Source organism: Vidua macroura, chromosome 8 (genome assembly GCF_024509145.1).
Source record: "Vidua macroura isolate BioBank_ID:100142 chromosome 8, ASM2450914v1, whole genome shotgun sequence".
NCBI lineage: Eukaryota > Metazoa > Chordata > Aves > Passeriformes > Viduidae > Vidua > Vidua macroura.
Genome location: NC_071578.1, coordinates 7038535 through 7055331, shown reverse-complemented (window position 1 = coordinate 7055331; position 16797 = coordinate 7038535). Strand labels below are relative to the sequence as shown.

At 38.8% G+C, this 16797-nt stretch overlaps 1 protein-coding gene across 1 annotated transcript in view; it reads right to left on the bottom strand.

Annotated features, from left to right (window-relative positions):
* The window catches only part of HSPA12A (heat shock protein family A (Hsp70) member 12A), a 40934-nt gene extending 24990 nt beyond the window's left edge, over positions 1 to 15944 (bottom strand). The window contains exons 1-6 of the mRNA XM_053984314.1: positions 15881 to 15944; positions 14001 to 14086; positions 12015 to 12142; positions 5586 to 5772; positions 4638 to 4742; positions 2677 to 2793 (exon numbers count right to left, since the gene is read on the bottom strand). Of these exons, the coding sequence (XP_053840289.1) occupies positions 2677 to 2793; positions 4638 to 4742; positions 5586 to 5772; positions 12015 to 12142; positions 14001 to 14086; positions 15881 to 15896 (639 nt within the window). The 5' untranslated portion in view covers positions 15897 to 15944. The remainder of the gene's footprint in view (positions 1 to 2676; positions 2794 to 4637; positions 4743 to 5585; positions 5773 to 12014; positions 12143 to 14000; positions 14087 to 15880) is intronic.
* Between the last annotated feature and the right edge of the window lie 853 nt (positions 15945 to 16797).

Here is a 16797-nt window from a genome sequence, read left to right as displayed (position 1 = left end):
TGCACATTAATCCCAGCAGACATGGTTTAGAAAAGGAAACTTAAAGCTAAGTGAGTCTTACAGAGTTGACACTCTGCTCTTGCCACAGAGCTCTCTCCAATTCTGACCAGACCTCAATGTGTCCCAGAGCCTTAGAGCCATCTCTGGACAGATGGGAATTAAACATGAGGCACAGGAAAAAGCATCTGTGAACTGCATTCAGAAATAAAGTAATTTTGGTTCAGCAATATAATTTGTAAAGACATGCAACTATCAACAACCTGCCAGACTGAGTCCCTCAGAAGGCCCCAGAGAGAAGAAAAAAATACCTGCTTCAAAGAGGTAGTAACTCAGCTATAAAAATTTTTAAGGATACAAAAAGCACAAAAGATTAATACAGATAGGGCAGGCAGAGTAACAGCAAGAAGCTGAAAAAACCCAGCATTTTAAAAAGAGTTTCAGAAGAGGAAAATAAGTAAGCAATACAAATGTTCATGCAGCTTATGTCTGAGATGACACAGATGGAGTCAAATGTGGGCTGATTCCCTGTCGAAAGCAAGGCTACAAAACTCTTTAGTGGCAGTATTCTGAAGAGGTACAAACCAGGCCAGACTACAGCTGCTGAAGCCAAGGAAATGATGTTGCAATAACCAAGATGCAAAATCACTGACAGCTTGGATGAAAGCTCAGCAGTGTGCGAAGACAGGAAAAGCTGTCATGCAGACAGAGTTAGCAGGATTTTGATAGGCTGGATGGAAAGAGAGAGGAAGAGCTGTGAGCTGAAGGGAACAAGCAGATTACTCATTCAGTGAGGAAGCAGCACAGCAGCTGGAAGGGGACAATGCAGAAGCCCTTGGGCAGATGAGTTCCAGGTTAGCAAGGTTTTGTTTAAGGCAAAGCAGAGATGAGGGGACATCAGAGGTGCACTGAGATCATAGGCTGGTCAAAAGCTGATGGATGTTGAGTACAGAATCAGATTTCCAACACTTTTTACTTTATTAATTCTATTAGCTTTGCATAGACAACTACTTAACCATTCCAGAAAGGCTGGGCTTTACACTGTGAACCAGTGACTGAAGCTGTTTTAGTACTTCAGCTCTCTTGGAGCTACCTCATTTGACACAGATTGCTCAGCAGATTTCCACAGCTCTTTAATGTTTTCTGCAAGTTAACTCTCAGCTCAGACTGGCTGTTGTACTTCAGTGTGTCTCCTGTTACAAGGTTTCTACCACTGCCTTTTTACACTTTTCTGCCCCTCATTTTCAAGATGCTTCCATCTTCCAGTAGCTAACAACAAGAGCTGTAATTTCTGATCCACCCACGAGGAACATTTGGATGCAGCAATAGGAATCTGAAAGACTGAATGGCAATTCAGAATTCTGTTTTCTGCATTTGTTTCTTCATCCCCGCTGCTTTGAAAAAAATCAGCCGTGTGTCAAGTTAACATGAATTATTTCCCTAAACTCCAGTTTTCCTGCAATGGATCACACACCCCAAGTTAAAAAGCCTTGTCAGCCCTTGCTGTTTGTCAAGCTTGCCCACAGAAGTACACAACCACAGACACAACCACAGACACAGACACTAATTAACAACATTCCATTGTGCCACAAATGAGAAATGCCAAGAGATCTACCTGCACCCTGCCCTGCTCCTTACACAGCTCCCACTTCACGAGCACACATGCACACAGACAGCAGGCAGACAACAATATACAGAGATAATGAATGGGTCTCTAGTGTTTCAGATTTACCTACAACCGTGTCCTTCCATCAGAACTTTAAGAGTGTTTTGCTTCTGGCACTAGCATTAGCAATCCCACAATACAGACTGTTAAGAAAAACGTTGCTCAACATTAGAGATAGTTAGAAACAGAGTTAGAAAAATCTGGGTGCTTCCCAGGAGCACTCTGCAAATTACTCATGAGCTAGAAGATATTTTACAAACTGTGCATTGCATAGCTGCTGCCAATGGGTTACGCAAGTCTCTGACTAAAAATTAAAAAAAAAAAACCTAAAAATGAATATCCTGATGAAAAGAAGAATGGGTACATCTCATGTATTAGAGACACAAACTGAATTTGAAATAGAGGACATGCATGTGGAAAGTGCAAATATCTGAGGGGCAGTTCGGCGGAAAGAATTAAATGCAGATAAAACTCTTATTGGCAAAAATAACATTTGAATTTAATTTTATATCCAGACTATCCGGTTCACAGTCCTTTCATTCCTACTGTGGGAAAATGGAAACTGGAAAAAAGAGCCCCACCAAGGAGGCTCTTTTTTTTCCCTCCTTTTTCCTTTTTTTTTTTAATTTTAAACTTTAAAAGTCTGTGATGACCTAAAGAAAGTAACAAAACAAAACTGTGTCCAGTATTTTCAACTCAACTTTCCCTAGGGTCTCAAAACTGCATCCGTTCCATGTGCAGTGAATTCAGCAGGAATACATTGTCCAAGATGACTAAAATATCAGAGTCTGCAGTGAGGGACACCAATATATAAAAGTAAATAGTAAGAAAAAGGCATTTAAGAGGTGAATACATACAACCTACAGCTACTGCTTGGTAGAGTTAATTCTTCTTTTAGTGTTTCTAGACTGTATTTATACAGTTTATACTAAATTGCCCCAAATACATTTTATCATTTTGCTTATAAACTAAGGTTTTAAAGGGGCATTTCTACATTCAGCCTGTAATATTACCTTGTAGGCAGCTTGCCTCATAAACTGCTTTGCAGGCTGCTTCCAAATAGCAGGCACTGTAATGACCCATCTTACTTCAGTGTTTTCAAAGTCCGAGCCTCCTTGGTCACTGAGCTCCTAAAAAAGGAAAAAAAAAAAAAAGGAAAATAGAGGTGAATGTAAAATGATGGGTGTCTACAGGAAAACATTCTTTTCTGCTGGCTCTGATAACAGTAACCCTCTTTTCAATTTTTTTCCTGTTACATCCATGCTACAAATCAGAATTACTTCCAACCTGCCAAGAATGCTTTACTGTGCCAAAAGGTGGGATTAAGGTTGAAGCTTTCTCAAGGAGGCCTATAGAAAAGTTTACTGCTCAAAATAAAGTAGAAAAGTTGGCTTTCACAAAAGCAGCAATTTACAGAATACTACGGCACATTTATGTACATCCTTAGCCATGGTGTAGGATTTGCTGTTAGCTTGAAGAATTCACACTTACATCTTGATTAATACACAGAAAAATATTTGGGGTACCACTGTTGAACATTTATGTTTTACAATCTGCATTTTTCAATGTCTTCTTTATATACCACTTACCTTTAAATCAAACTTTTATAATGCAGTTAACAAGGGGAAGTTACAGTTAACCCCTTTAAAAAAAAATGACTGATTGCTCCTTCAAAATTTTGGTTTAAGCAAACATTCAAGGCTAGTTTAGTACTTTTATTGTCCTTTCCCCCCCTCCTTAAAAAAGAGGAAAGTCTGTATTACATTTGCAAATTAGGTGATACACTGACATGTTTTGGGCAAGGTTCCAAGTAAAATGTCATTACCATATGTCCTATCTAAATCTCCATCCAAACAGAGAAAGGTTCAGAAAGGTGGACAACAGGCCTTTAGAATGTAAAAAAAAAAAATGTTTCTGCATATGCTGAGCCAAGGTGTTGTGTTTGTTTAGCTATGCTGCAGTTCAAAAACCCATGCTGGAAAAGTAGCACCTTTATACTGCACAGGGCACCACAGACAGACACAGTACAGTGCAAAGTAAAAGCTCACTTACATGGCATGTCTAATTACCTCCAGGATTCACTCACAAATACCAGGGATTTAGTTATTAACATCAGGAAAAGGATGTAGTCCTGAGCAGGCAGCACAGCAAATATATGGGACTTTATCCAAGATTCGTATTTCCCAAGAATGTCCCCAGTTTACACACAGGTCCAAGTCTGTGACTCCACAACCAACCCAGAAAAGTACAGTTAAAAATGTCTCTGACAAGATGAGGCATTTGAGCTGTAGTGGCAGGATTGTTTCTCTGCAGCCATATGGAATAGACTGGGATCTCAGAGAAAATAAATTAAATCCATTCAAAAAAGTAGGTTAGCTTTTAACCACAAGGCTATTTTAAACAACACTTGCTTGGATGGATACTCGAATTTGGCCCAGGAATTCCTCTGTTCACACTGACATTATAGTGGCACATTGGAAGCCAATGTTTACTTAACTCACAATTGACTATTTACACAAGATTTAAAATCTCAAAATCTGCTTACTGGGGACATGTATTCCATTGGAGAGTAAGAAAAACAATCTTGTGATCCAAGAACACTGCAAGAAATGAGCACTGCAACATTTCAAATCAGAAATGGAAAATAACAAGCTTTTAAATTTTCTTGTCAAATGTACCTTTTTTTTCCCCATTAAAAATAGAGTAGAAAATACCTAAACCAGTAAAAAGCTATTCAGAACTCTGCATCACAGGGATGCTATTAATGAATCAAGCTTGGCCTGGGCAAGGGGAAATTACTTCAGGCTATTGTGAGCTCTCCAGAGTCCACAGCCTGTCCAGAGTTTCTCCACCTGCCTCACTTTGTTTACATCAAATACAACTTAGGTCAAAGCTTGGCAAGGCTAAAAATATTAAGCTCATATTTATACTAATTATAAATACAGAAAATCTTGATAAGGAAGCATTACCCCACCTTTAATGCCTGTTCCTTAAAGAATTGCAGAGCATAAGCAAATATCTCAAGTGCTTTGACTTTTTTGCCATTCGCAGCTGTCAGGTCTGTCTCCATGGTAAGATTCTACATGAAAGAAAATAACTGGAAGTTATTAAAAGAAAAAGGCAAACATCAAATTAATTCCCACTGCTTGAGGATAGCGAACTCTTCATTATTCACCTGATTTGGAAAAAGTGACAAAACTATTCTGAAGAGGATTTAACTCATCACTTGAATTTCCTGGAGCATGACATTTTGCTGCTTATTTTAGACTTTGTTTTTAAACACTTACCATGCCTACAGATAACTGCAGGCAGAGAAAGAAATATGGACTAAATATTAAACAATTGCAATAGATACATCTGTAAATAACTGCAATAAAGTTGCCTGTGCAAGATAACGTAATCCAAATTAAAAATACAGATTTTTGGTTGCCCACCAACAGATGAAACCAGAAAACACCTCAAAACAGACAGTACTGGCCAATTCCCAAAGCTCTAAAATGAATTAAAGACAAAAATACAATCAGTAGGAATAATGTCAAATTAACAGCCCTACTGGCACTTGCAGTTCTGACAACAAATTCTGGGTGAATTTGCTTGGCTCCTCTAGAGCTCAGTCTGGCTCTTATATCCCATTTCTACTGATCAGATTTATTGAACAAACCAACCTCATGCAGACTTCCCAGACAGGACATGAAGATCTAAGCAAAGCAGATAGTGAACTTTTAAGATCTGCAAGGAAAGCTGGCAAGATACAGTAGCCAAATGCTGTGAGAAACAAAAGGAATCATAATGCTAACTGAAGAGTTTAATTTACTCAATCTACTCTCTAAATGTAGAGATGCTTCACTTCTAGTTGACAAAAATTTAGTAGTGTTCAAAGGAAAACAACTTGAGTAGCAAACACAGTTTGGGTGTTACTTACACCAGTGGTATGCAGCTTCATCTTAAACTTTTCAAAATACAACCAGTGCTTTGATTCAGTGGGATCCAAGTCATGGTAGAAGTCTCTTGCTGCATAGCCAAAGCTATGGAACTTTCTCTCTGGTGTTAGGAGGATGGTGGTGGGGGTCTTCTGGTTGGAAACACCAGGATCTCCACCTTCCCATCGCCTGGCCAAAAAGTGAAACAGCTCCAGTAAGTGATGCTCAAGGTTAGAGCAGCAGGAAAAAACAAGTGTATTGTGAGAAAAAGCCATGCGGTGGCAAATTGCACAGATTGCTTTTCCCTCCAAAGATAGTAATTTCAAACCTTACAATACCAAAATCAAGTGGTTTTATTCCCACCTAAGAAAAAAGAAGTGCAATTTTCATTTCACGTAATTCAACACATTTATGTTATGGTAGGTTATGTATAATTCTTAAGGATATATCACACTCAGATAAGAACACAGGTTCCCTGAAGTAAGCCATACACAATTAAGGAAAGAGTTTTGTACTTAAAATTTCTACCTAAGCCAACACATGTAATAAATATTGTAGAGAAAATAAAATAAATTAGTAATTATCCAAGAACACTACTAATAAAACCCCAAATATGGTCTTTCCAATTGTGATTCAGACTTCATGAATGGTTAATTGCAAGGGATATTTTTCCCATTTTGAATTTCCCATAAGCAGGGACCTGCTTAAGTCATCTAACATCACCAGGCAGAGGTTGATTAAATCCCCATTTCTCTACCAGAATATTCCCTGAAACAAGACAAGCCAGTTCAACCAACATCTGATCACGTGCTTCATTTCCTAGACACCTGAAACTCTGAAGGCATCCATACCTGCAGATGCTGAGCTCTCTGCACTGCACTTTCTACTCATGTGAAGTTGATGGATTTTATGTTTCAAAGACCCAAAATGCTGTACAAGTTTTAAACTATCAAAAATGAAGCAGGATCTTAAGGATCTCCAAGGATCTTAAAGGCACCAAAATATTTCTGTCACTGGTGAATAAAACTATCCTATCTCATCAAAATTGTGAAGGTGTCTTTGGGGGATACCCATGGACGTATTAAGGCAAAAGTAAACTCAAAGCTGCTTTCACAGAACGGATAAGGAAATAAATAAGGAAACAAATAAGAACATTGAATATGGGAACACCCAGCAGCAGGAACTGAAGAGGGGCATTGCAGGACAAAAAGGTCAGACAGTAGAAAGTTGTAGAAACAGCTGTGAGTATTCCATCTCCATCACAAAAAAAAGGCAGAATGGAAGAAACTCACATTACTGTTCCTCCCCCCAGCATATACAAGTACTTTCTGTATGAGAAACAAACATTTACCAGAAAATATTTTCTTAAAAAGGCATCAGCGGAAAATCTGTTTATGCTCTCAGACATAATCATAACAGCTCAAACAGGAGCCAAGTTAAGATCACACAGGCAACTGCATTCATTATTAAACTACACGTCAATTGCTTTTTCTAAAGATAGCAAAACGTACTTTCAGAACATACTCCTGCCAAACCCTCATTCTGAAGCATAAAAAGTCTGCCTTGCTCTGTGGTAGCTGTTTATATGACATAGGAAGAGTATGTAGAAAAATTAATTTCCATTTCACTCTCAGAAACAGTTGAATCCATTGAAAATTACTTGACCTCCAGACCAAGGCAGAAAACTGACATGGCAAACTGAAATTTAAGGGGTTGGTACTTGGTAAAGTAACAAGGAATGGGATCTTCTGAATGGCTGGGACCCCTTCAGATCATTAAACTGGATCAAGCAGAGAAAAATCTCTCTTTTAAGCTCAAACAGCAGATAATAACATGTCCGAACTTCTTTTAGGGCAGAGGACAATTCCACTGCCCTGAAAGCAAAAACAGCATGATGAGGAGTGGAATGATTTCCACATTCATCCACTTCAAAAAACTTCCCTAAATCTGCCTAGTTCCACTGCTCAGCCCCTGAGCCATGATCAGCTGGCAAGGGCTCTGCTCCAGGTAATTTCTTCTAACCTGCTGCTAGAAATGCATTTGGTCAACTCCAAAATCTTTGAGTAGGTGTTACAGCAAACATATGGTTCCAGTGTGAAGAAGCTGGGATCTCACAGCTCATGAACAGAAAACACTGTTATTCCACCAGATTGTTAAATCCCACTCACCCGCTGCAAGCACAGAGGAGACAGACTGATATCGTTTTTGCTTGGAATCATTAATGATTCATTCTGAGTCACTGGTGGGAAATGCCATAAATAGGCTGTGGCTAATAACAATGCTTCTTTGTTTTTCATTATGGCCAGGCACTTTTTCACTTTCTGGAACAAGCACGCTTAAGGTGCAGTTTCAGTGAAGACAAATTTATGTTCAATGCCATGGGATGAAATTTTCAAAGCCACCTGGAGAATTGGATGTTTGCTTCCTGATGAGTTTCTGATGGAAACTGGACACGGTAATTGCTCAGCACATTCTAAAGCCCTCAGCTTGTGTTATTGTTCAGTCACAGAAAGGACAGCAAGGAAAGACAAGGGGAAACATGACTCTAGCATTTGCAATCAGAGATTTAGAAACACTCTCCTGTGATGTTTTTCTAGAGAGAAGCAGATGCAAAAGCATGGGAACAGTAACTCCTGGCTGCAGCACTCCTGCCAGGTGGAGCCCTGGCCTTACTCCAGTTGCAGGAGGATTTTAGTCAGTAGGACTAGGACTGCAACACTTTCATTTGCAGTTTCCTTTCATGGTACCAATAAAAGGAAAATAATGGTAAAAATTGGGAAAAATAAATAGAAAAAGGAAATGCCTATTAAAAGCATAAATCTGTACAAGCCAGAATTGCTCTAAATATATGTGGGGGATATTTTTGCAGTGCAGAATCACACTTAAAAAAACTATTCAAAGAGAACCAAGGTAGATTTCTTTCAAATGCAGACAAATGAGTTCCTAGGCTGATATAAAGTGGAGTATCTGAACACAAATATAAACAACTTAGACCTGTTTATAGACACAGAGCATCTAACTGTACACTAGAAATGAAAATAGAGACAAGAGAGTCAGTGAAGCAAGAAGCACGAGGTTATACAAGGGTTAGAAAAATGCCTTTACTTGCACTTTAATCTGGCTGAGACAGACCAAAGAGGGACTTGTGCAGAGTGATGACAATTTGAGCCAGAGCTGCAGCACCACAGCACTGCTGAATGCCACCAGCAGTGTGTATACAGAAAAAAGGCAGGTGTGTGCCTCCCAATAATTACAGTCAAACAGGGAAGAGAGGGAAAAGGGAAAAACCTGAAGGCTGAAGCTGCACTGAAAAGAGACCACATTCTCCCTCCTTCCAAAGACAGACTGCCATTTGTTTCATAGCCACATGCATTTCTTCATTTATTCTTCTCCATTTGCGAAATACTCCCATTCAGCTCTCTAGCCAGTAGCCAAAACATCTGTAACTTCATGTAAGTGCATATAACTCAGGAGGAGTTTCTCAGAACTGTGTAATATCTAATGTATTTCCTCCGAATGAGATGTTATTAACTCATTCTACAGCAGCAAGTTTTCCATGTGGCTCTGGCACTGCCCTGCTCACCGAAGTGCCGAGCTCATGGCCAGGCAGCTCAGATGCCTTTGCTCCAGTCTCAAGTTATGCTGCAAACAGCACTCATTGTAACACATTCACTCTGCAAAAGGAACCTGAACCACAGCTACCTGAAACAGAAGCTGGGGTAACTATGCAGAGTTGTCAGTACCACCTAAAACTGATAAAACAGTAACCAGTGTTTTGCAATCAAAGTGAAGTCATTCAGTGAACATTTACAAACCCACACCCAACTCCAAACATGCTGAGATGAGTGAGGCCACTCATACATTTAAAGATAAATATATGCTTAAAGAACTTTGTTCAGTCAATGCGTACAAACTCTTTTATTTTTTTTTTTTAGCATTGGGCATGACAGCAAATAAACACACAGTCAAAAAAATGTGACTTTGTTTGCCTCCTAAATAACAAGAATCATGGCACTGCTGGCACTGCACTCAAACCTGGTGCTAAAGCCCTGTGTGTTCACTCTTATCCAAAGGAGGACCTTCTGAATAAACCCATCTTACCCTTTTAGAGAAAAGCAGCTTTGTTAAAAGGCAGTCAGAAATCTAAGTATCTGGAAAGAATCAACACTAAGGAGGGAAGGTGGAAAAAATGTTAGGAAGTAGAGAGGACCATGCATCACTGGTACCCTTTATTTTAATGTAAACATTCTCGAGTGCCGGCAGGAAGCTACATTTACTCTGCTGAAATATTTTCAAGTTATCCTACATGTAAGCCTCATTATATACAGCCCTTAATACCTTCTGAACTACTGCAGACTTACCTTAGTAAATATACCAATCTTTTGATTGAATTTCATGATTTCTGAGTATTAATATATAAATACATATAAAAATATTACATATATTACTTTGTAAGATCGTTTCAATTACATCTTGCCAAAATCCTTCCCAGATAGAAATACCTATTTAATAAAAAAGTTAAAATAATTCTTGGTATGAAAATTTGCCATTGTTTGAAATACCTGTTGGAAATATGAATACACCCCCCAAAAAAAAAAGTTCCTCCCCTCTGGTTGGAAACACATGAAGTAATTTATATAATTTCATCAACATTAGTATCTCATATCATAGCTACATAGCTCTGAAATCACAGTCATGCTGCCATTATCGCATAAGGAGGAAAATGTCATGTTTTGAATCACAAGTAGCAAAATGTCAATTAAGATTTGGAATCGGAACCTGGATTTCAATGTCCCAGTGACTGACAGCAGGAAGCCTATTAAGGAGAAGGGATTTCCCCAGGGAAGGAGAATCTAATCCATATTGTGAATCCAGCAGCAAAACCAGATCCTAAGGTAAAACTTGAGCCCAAGGCACTTTAAGGACTTCCCCAGAAACAGCAATGATCCCACACCGTAAAATCTCCAGCGTTTACAGGAACAACACAGAGTTGTTCCAAACACAACTTAGGTCTGCTCAGATACAGCTTCAGAAATGTGTTCCCTCATTCCATCAAACTTCTTTAAGAACTTTAATTATTACTTGCTGCCAAAGAGAATAGGAATTGATAAACGTGTGCTCCAGCTTGCCCACCCTGAGAGCTGTCTGAGGCAGCAACACAGGGTGTGTCCTTTGACTTCAGCCTTGTGCACCCTCCTGTGCTGCTCAGAGAACAAGAGATGGCTGAAATGCAGAAAAGACCTGGAAAGCATTACTTGTCCATCCTGCAAATATCAGATATCTTTGCAAGTGGATGGCAGAATACCATTTCTAAATTTACTTTGCTTTAGACAGTATTTTAAATCCCTCAGCTGCATTAGTTTGCAGCCATACACAAACCAACTATGCAGGCTGACTGCACAATCAATAGTGTCTGCTGAGATTTAGGGAGCTGCATTCAGCTACTACCTTTGCTTAGAAAAAATGCAGTATATCACACTGGACTGCAGCAAATTAGGCTTTTTGACCTTTTGTTCTCAGCATTACAGCAGAGTACCTACTTCTGCAACAGCAGCATTGTTTAGAAGAACATCTACGGCTGAGCTTCTCATATATACTTTTTATGTCTAAAATTATCTATATCTTGCTCTCATTACAATACAGTCATTTAAAATATACTATAATAAGAATTAAATGTGTTTGAAGTTATAAGTAAGTTTTTTTTTTTAAAGACTATAAAATATTATAGCAATGGTTTGTAGGGAAAACCTTTCAGGTAGCTGCCATAACAGTTTTTGCATTTGTGACTGCATAGAGTTACATTGTGCTGACTTAATCAAGAAATAAAAAAATAAAAAAAACTCCCTACATCACAGCATCTAAAGTCTGTCCTTTACATACATATAACACAGACAGATTTCACATCAAACCTTCATTTTCACATTCATGCCTTTTGATTGCTTATTTCCCAATATCAATTGATCATTATCATAGATTTGATTCAGATTTAATACCACAAAGCTCACATCAGCCAAATGAACTCCCAGTGCAAGTAAGCAGGTGTAGTACACCCAACTATACACAGTGTGATTCCAGGGGATGGGCACCTCCTGGATGCCATGACCCTTAGGAAATCAGTCTCTGTGATAAGGGCATCCTGACTTACTTATTAACTCTGCTTCCTGAACAATTCTGAATGCTCAGATGCCTCCTTCTACTCTGTCATCTTGTAAACTCAGCAAAATAAGAAAGAGGATGTGCTCCCATTGACTACTAAAGCAAATCAGAATACAATAAGATGCAACAAAAAGTCATAGCCATGAGAAATCTGCACACAGTGGTAATGCCAGACAAATCCAGACACTTCAGGCTCCTGTAGAAAATATCTATGGCTACTGCAGGCAACCCATGGTATCAGAGTCACAAACTAAATGCTGCATTGCAGCCCTTACCTCATTACATGAATACATTCTGGCTCCTTGGTGAAGCTGTAGGCGTAGCCACTGGATGTTGTGCCAAAATCAATAGCCACAACAACAAGAAATAACTGTTCCACAGCATCCTCTGCATCAGAGTCCTTCTGTTAAACAGCAGAAGCAAAATAGACACCGAGTCACTGAGCAGAATCATTGTAAGCTGTCACAAGTTTTGCTCTGCAAGACCTGCATATCTCTTCAGTGAAAATGAGGACTTCCCTGAATTTGCCTTTGTGACTGAAATTGATACCAGAAAGATACACATTCCAATGAAATTCAATACATGACATATATGCTAGAGCCTTTTATACATCATTTTCTATTCAAAGCTTCCTTCATACTCATTTCTGGAGTATTATTAAAACTTAGGAGTTTGGGGCTGGTTTTTGCTGGTTTTTTTTCCTTAAACTGTTCAACTGAACAATTTGTCCATCAATGTGATATATTTGGGACCTACTTGGTGGTTTTAGGAGTTAACTATATCATAAGTATGAACATGAAATACTATTACCATTCAGAAATAACAGAGACAGAGCTACCCAAAATGCAGCAATAAGCTTTATATCCCATGTTATAAAGAAGAATTTATATAACACCTATTTAGCCAGCACTACATGCTGTACTCCTCCTGCCTGTGCTGGAATGTGGGAAGCTGTTCAGCTGCTCATGATGAATTTGAATCCTTCTCCCTGCCTTTTACCTGTAATCCTGCAATCCCTGAAAAGCACAGTCAAGGGCAATATGCTCCAGACCCTTCACCAGCCTTGTTACCCTAAATCCACCAGGGCTGCTCAGTCTGTACTCCCAGAGAGACTTGGAAAGAACTGATGTTACCTTTCACAGACCAGCTGCCACATGGCCTCACTCCATGGGCAGTGTTCCACCACAGATCTCTGTTAATTCCACACCTCCCACTTTCTGTTGTATCCCTACATATTCCAAGATCACTCCTGCTACTTGAAACAGAGAAACAAGAGCATCAAGTCTCCAATCATAAAAGACCTGTTTGGATTCTCCTAATAAAAGTTTTTCAACTAAGACAATGTCTTCCTCAAAGAGTTTAAGGAGCAAATCTAACTGAAATATGATGTAATTCATCAATATGACAGAAGTAAAAGAGGAATTTCAAGAGTATATAGAGAAAGAAGGGAATAAGAGCCAAAAACTATGTGAGAGAGCACTGGAAGTCCTGAAGATGGGTTTTTGCACAATTCTGAACTTGAATCAGAAAGCTAAGGCAGTGTTCCATCATAGGCTGACAAGGATAAAAATGTGCTCTGAACACAATCCCTTGCAATAACATGAAATACACTGCATGTGCTGTGTTACAAATCATACAAGTGATCTTAAAAATGAGTAGGAGTTAGTTTTAATAGGAGTTTATCAACAAAATTAGCATGATGTGCAAGAGATTAAAGAGATTAGTGATGTACACTAGCAAGGGACATGTTCTTGGTTCTACAAGCTTACAGAAGTGGCTATTTTCCTTAAGAAATTAAACCAATTACTTCTATTTTGAGTTTCTACCCCTCTCTCTCTCTTGCAGCAGATTCTTTTCTCTGAGAATTTGGGTTTTACTGTTGAGTACCATATATATCCTTATTTTTTTTTTTTTCCTGAAATAAAGAAGACTTTTCAGGGGCTGCCTAAACAAATCAGTGATAAACACATGGACAGACCTTGGGAACCCTGAGGATCAAGAAGTCCCTGTGTTTGATATAAAAATATGCAGGAGCAAGTCTATGAGTTTAGCAAATGAAAAACAGCAAAACCAGGAGTCCAATGAAAGAAATCAGAGCTCTGTCAACAACTCAAGTGTGACCAAAATCTCACTTAATACTATGGCTAGCATAAAGGAGATCAGTATGGAGGAAATGACAACTCTAAAGAAATTATGTCCCACTAAACAGGCAGGAGAAGGTAATGTAAGCATGCAGAATATGTTAAGAGTGCATTTCTTACCACAATGTGTGATGGAGACAGTGGAGTTATTCCAGGGTCTCCCAAGCTTTTGGCTGGTGATGAGTAAGCAGATGTGGAAACTGCATCTAAAAGGAAACAAACACCCATCAGTGTCAGCAAGCAGAATGAGTAAATGCAACAGTTACTTTGCATCCTGCTAAACTGTCTTCCAGTTGTGAATAATCTGCTAAAACACAAAGCAAATTCCACAGCTGCCATCTAAAACATGTTTTGCCTTTAAACCATGCTAAAACACAACTGCTGATTTAGTTTTACAATGTCTGTCTGACCTTCATAACTATTACCATTCTTTTATTACATTGTCATGTACAATCTTAAAAGACTTCCTAAACATATTCAAAAATCATAATTGGTACAAGCAGCTTGATCACCCACACTGCCTAAGACTTAAATGTATGAATGCAGAAACTAAACACAAGCTGTGAGATCCAAAAAGACAGACCCAATTACAAGAAAAAGAGGAGTTGACAGCAACTGGAGAAAGTAGAAAGAGTAAGTTGCAATTTGTCCATCCTGAACCTTTATTCTGAAACTTTCCCAATACTGTCTCTGTATTTATCCTTCACTACACTCTGCACTGGAACTTCCTGCAGCTGTTAATACTACTGCAGGACAGAATCCAGCTGGGAAAAAGGAAAGCATTATTAACAAGTCATCAAAGAAATATTTCTACCCAGCATACAATACTAAAACTTCATTTAAAGGCACAGGCCAAATACTGTAATGCACTAATTTTATTTTTCATTGTTTCATTTACATTGCTGATGATAGAAAAGGAAATGGCTTAAAATTATTAAGCACTGATGGCTTAGATGGATTTTTATATAATCTGTACTCTTATGAAGAATGCAATAGTTTATCAAAATAGAATGTAGAAAAGGTACCACACATCCTGTCCACGCTCATAACCCTCTGCTCCAAAATTTAAGCCCTAAGTGCTTCCTGAATTCTCTTCCACAGAATACAAGCTATAATTAGATGTAAAGAAGAATCATGTAACAGGCCTCTGAATGTTAATAATAATAATTAAATAATAAAGAATACATTTCAATGTATTTTTATCATCTACTTGGACGCACCATACATTTATTCATGCATGTAATTCCTAGATATGACTGACAATTCAGAGTATCACTCCAAGATGACACTGGAGCTGCTCTCCAAGACCTCAAAATTATGTAGGGAAGGATGGTAATGAAATATGTGTTGTTTCCCAGGGAAGATTCAAAAACCCTGCAGTGGGCAAGTATGAGATAATTTGCCTGGAGGGAAAAACAATCTTCCTCCAAATCTTAATTTTGCTCATGAAACTTCATTTATTTCTCAAAGTTATAACATGCATGTTCAGCCTGATTTTCAGAAGCATTTGCAGAAGCACAGTATTTGCATTTTCTACACAAGTTCTCCAGGAATATATTAAGTTTCTCCTCTTGCAGTGAAGTACAAAAAGTCACAGGCCAAATGCAACAAGCACAGAATCTGTTCAGTTCATTAAGACATCTTTGGAACAGATGCTGTTATCAGCCTCCTTTGTGCCATTTTTACCTCTTAATTTTTTCACCAGCAATGTGCTATTTATTTTAGAATTGAAAACCAGTATTTCAACACAGGAAAAAAAAAAAACAAAAAAAAAAAAAAAAAAAACAAAAAAAAACTAACTAACTATATTCCTTGCATCCTGCTGTAATTCCTGCCAAAGCTGAACCATATTTCCTGAGAAGACCAGGACACTGCAACACTGACTCAACATCTTGGGAAACCTGCACTTTACCCACACTTATGATGCTGATTTGGAGCACAAAATGTAGACATCAAACCAGTTTTCAGTGTTTCCCTGTGCCAGTAATTCTTTTGGTTACCTGTTTCGGCACTCATGTTTCAGAGGTGTGCTGGGGCAGGTCCAGAGGAGGCCACAGAGATGATCAGAGGGCTGGAGCACCTCTGCTATGGAGACAGGCTGGGAGAGAAGGCTCCAAGGAGACCTTAGAGCACCTTCCAGTACCTAAAGGGGGCCTACAAAAGAGTCAGAGAGGGACATTTTACAAGGGCATGTAATGACAGGACAAAGGGTAAGGGCTCCAAAATGAAAAAGGGCAGATTTCCATTAGACATCAGGATGAAATTCTTTCCTGTGACAGTGGAGATGCACGGGCACAGGCTGTCCAGAGAAGCTGTGGCTGCCCCACTCCTGCAAGTGCTCAAACCCAGGCTGGACAGGGCTTGGAGCAACCTGGGACAGTGAAAAATATCCCTGCCCATTGCAGGGGGTTGGAACAAGATGATCTTCAAGCTCCTTTCCAACCCCCCGAATTATTCTGTGTTTCTAAGATGCATTTTCCAACCTGTCTTCACCTATCAGCTTTGAAAAGTTATTTTTATCTCTGTGTGCAACCCAGAAAATTCTGTGTGACAGGATACACATTTTTATATCTCAGAGAGCAGTGAATAAATATCCAGAGCAATATGGACATCCATCCAATGAAACCACTGACTTGGGTGGTGTCCAAGAATTGATTCAAGCTCATTAATAAAAAAGACCCTTCCAAACCTATGACCATCCTGCACTGCATTCATGGCTCCTCCTGCAAATACCCAGCTAAATAAAATAATTCTACAATGCATCCTGGATCTAATGCCAAAACTTCTCAACAGGTAGTGAAATGACTGTCAAAAGTAAATGAAATTAGGACATTTGTAACATTATACTATATTTGTAACATTATACTATCTACCCCATCTCAACTGCAAGGTGTTAACTTGTATTTGTCTATGTGGG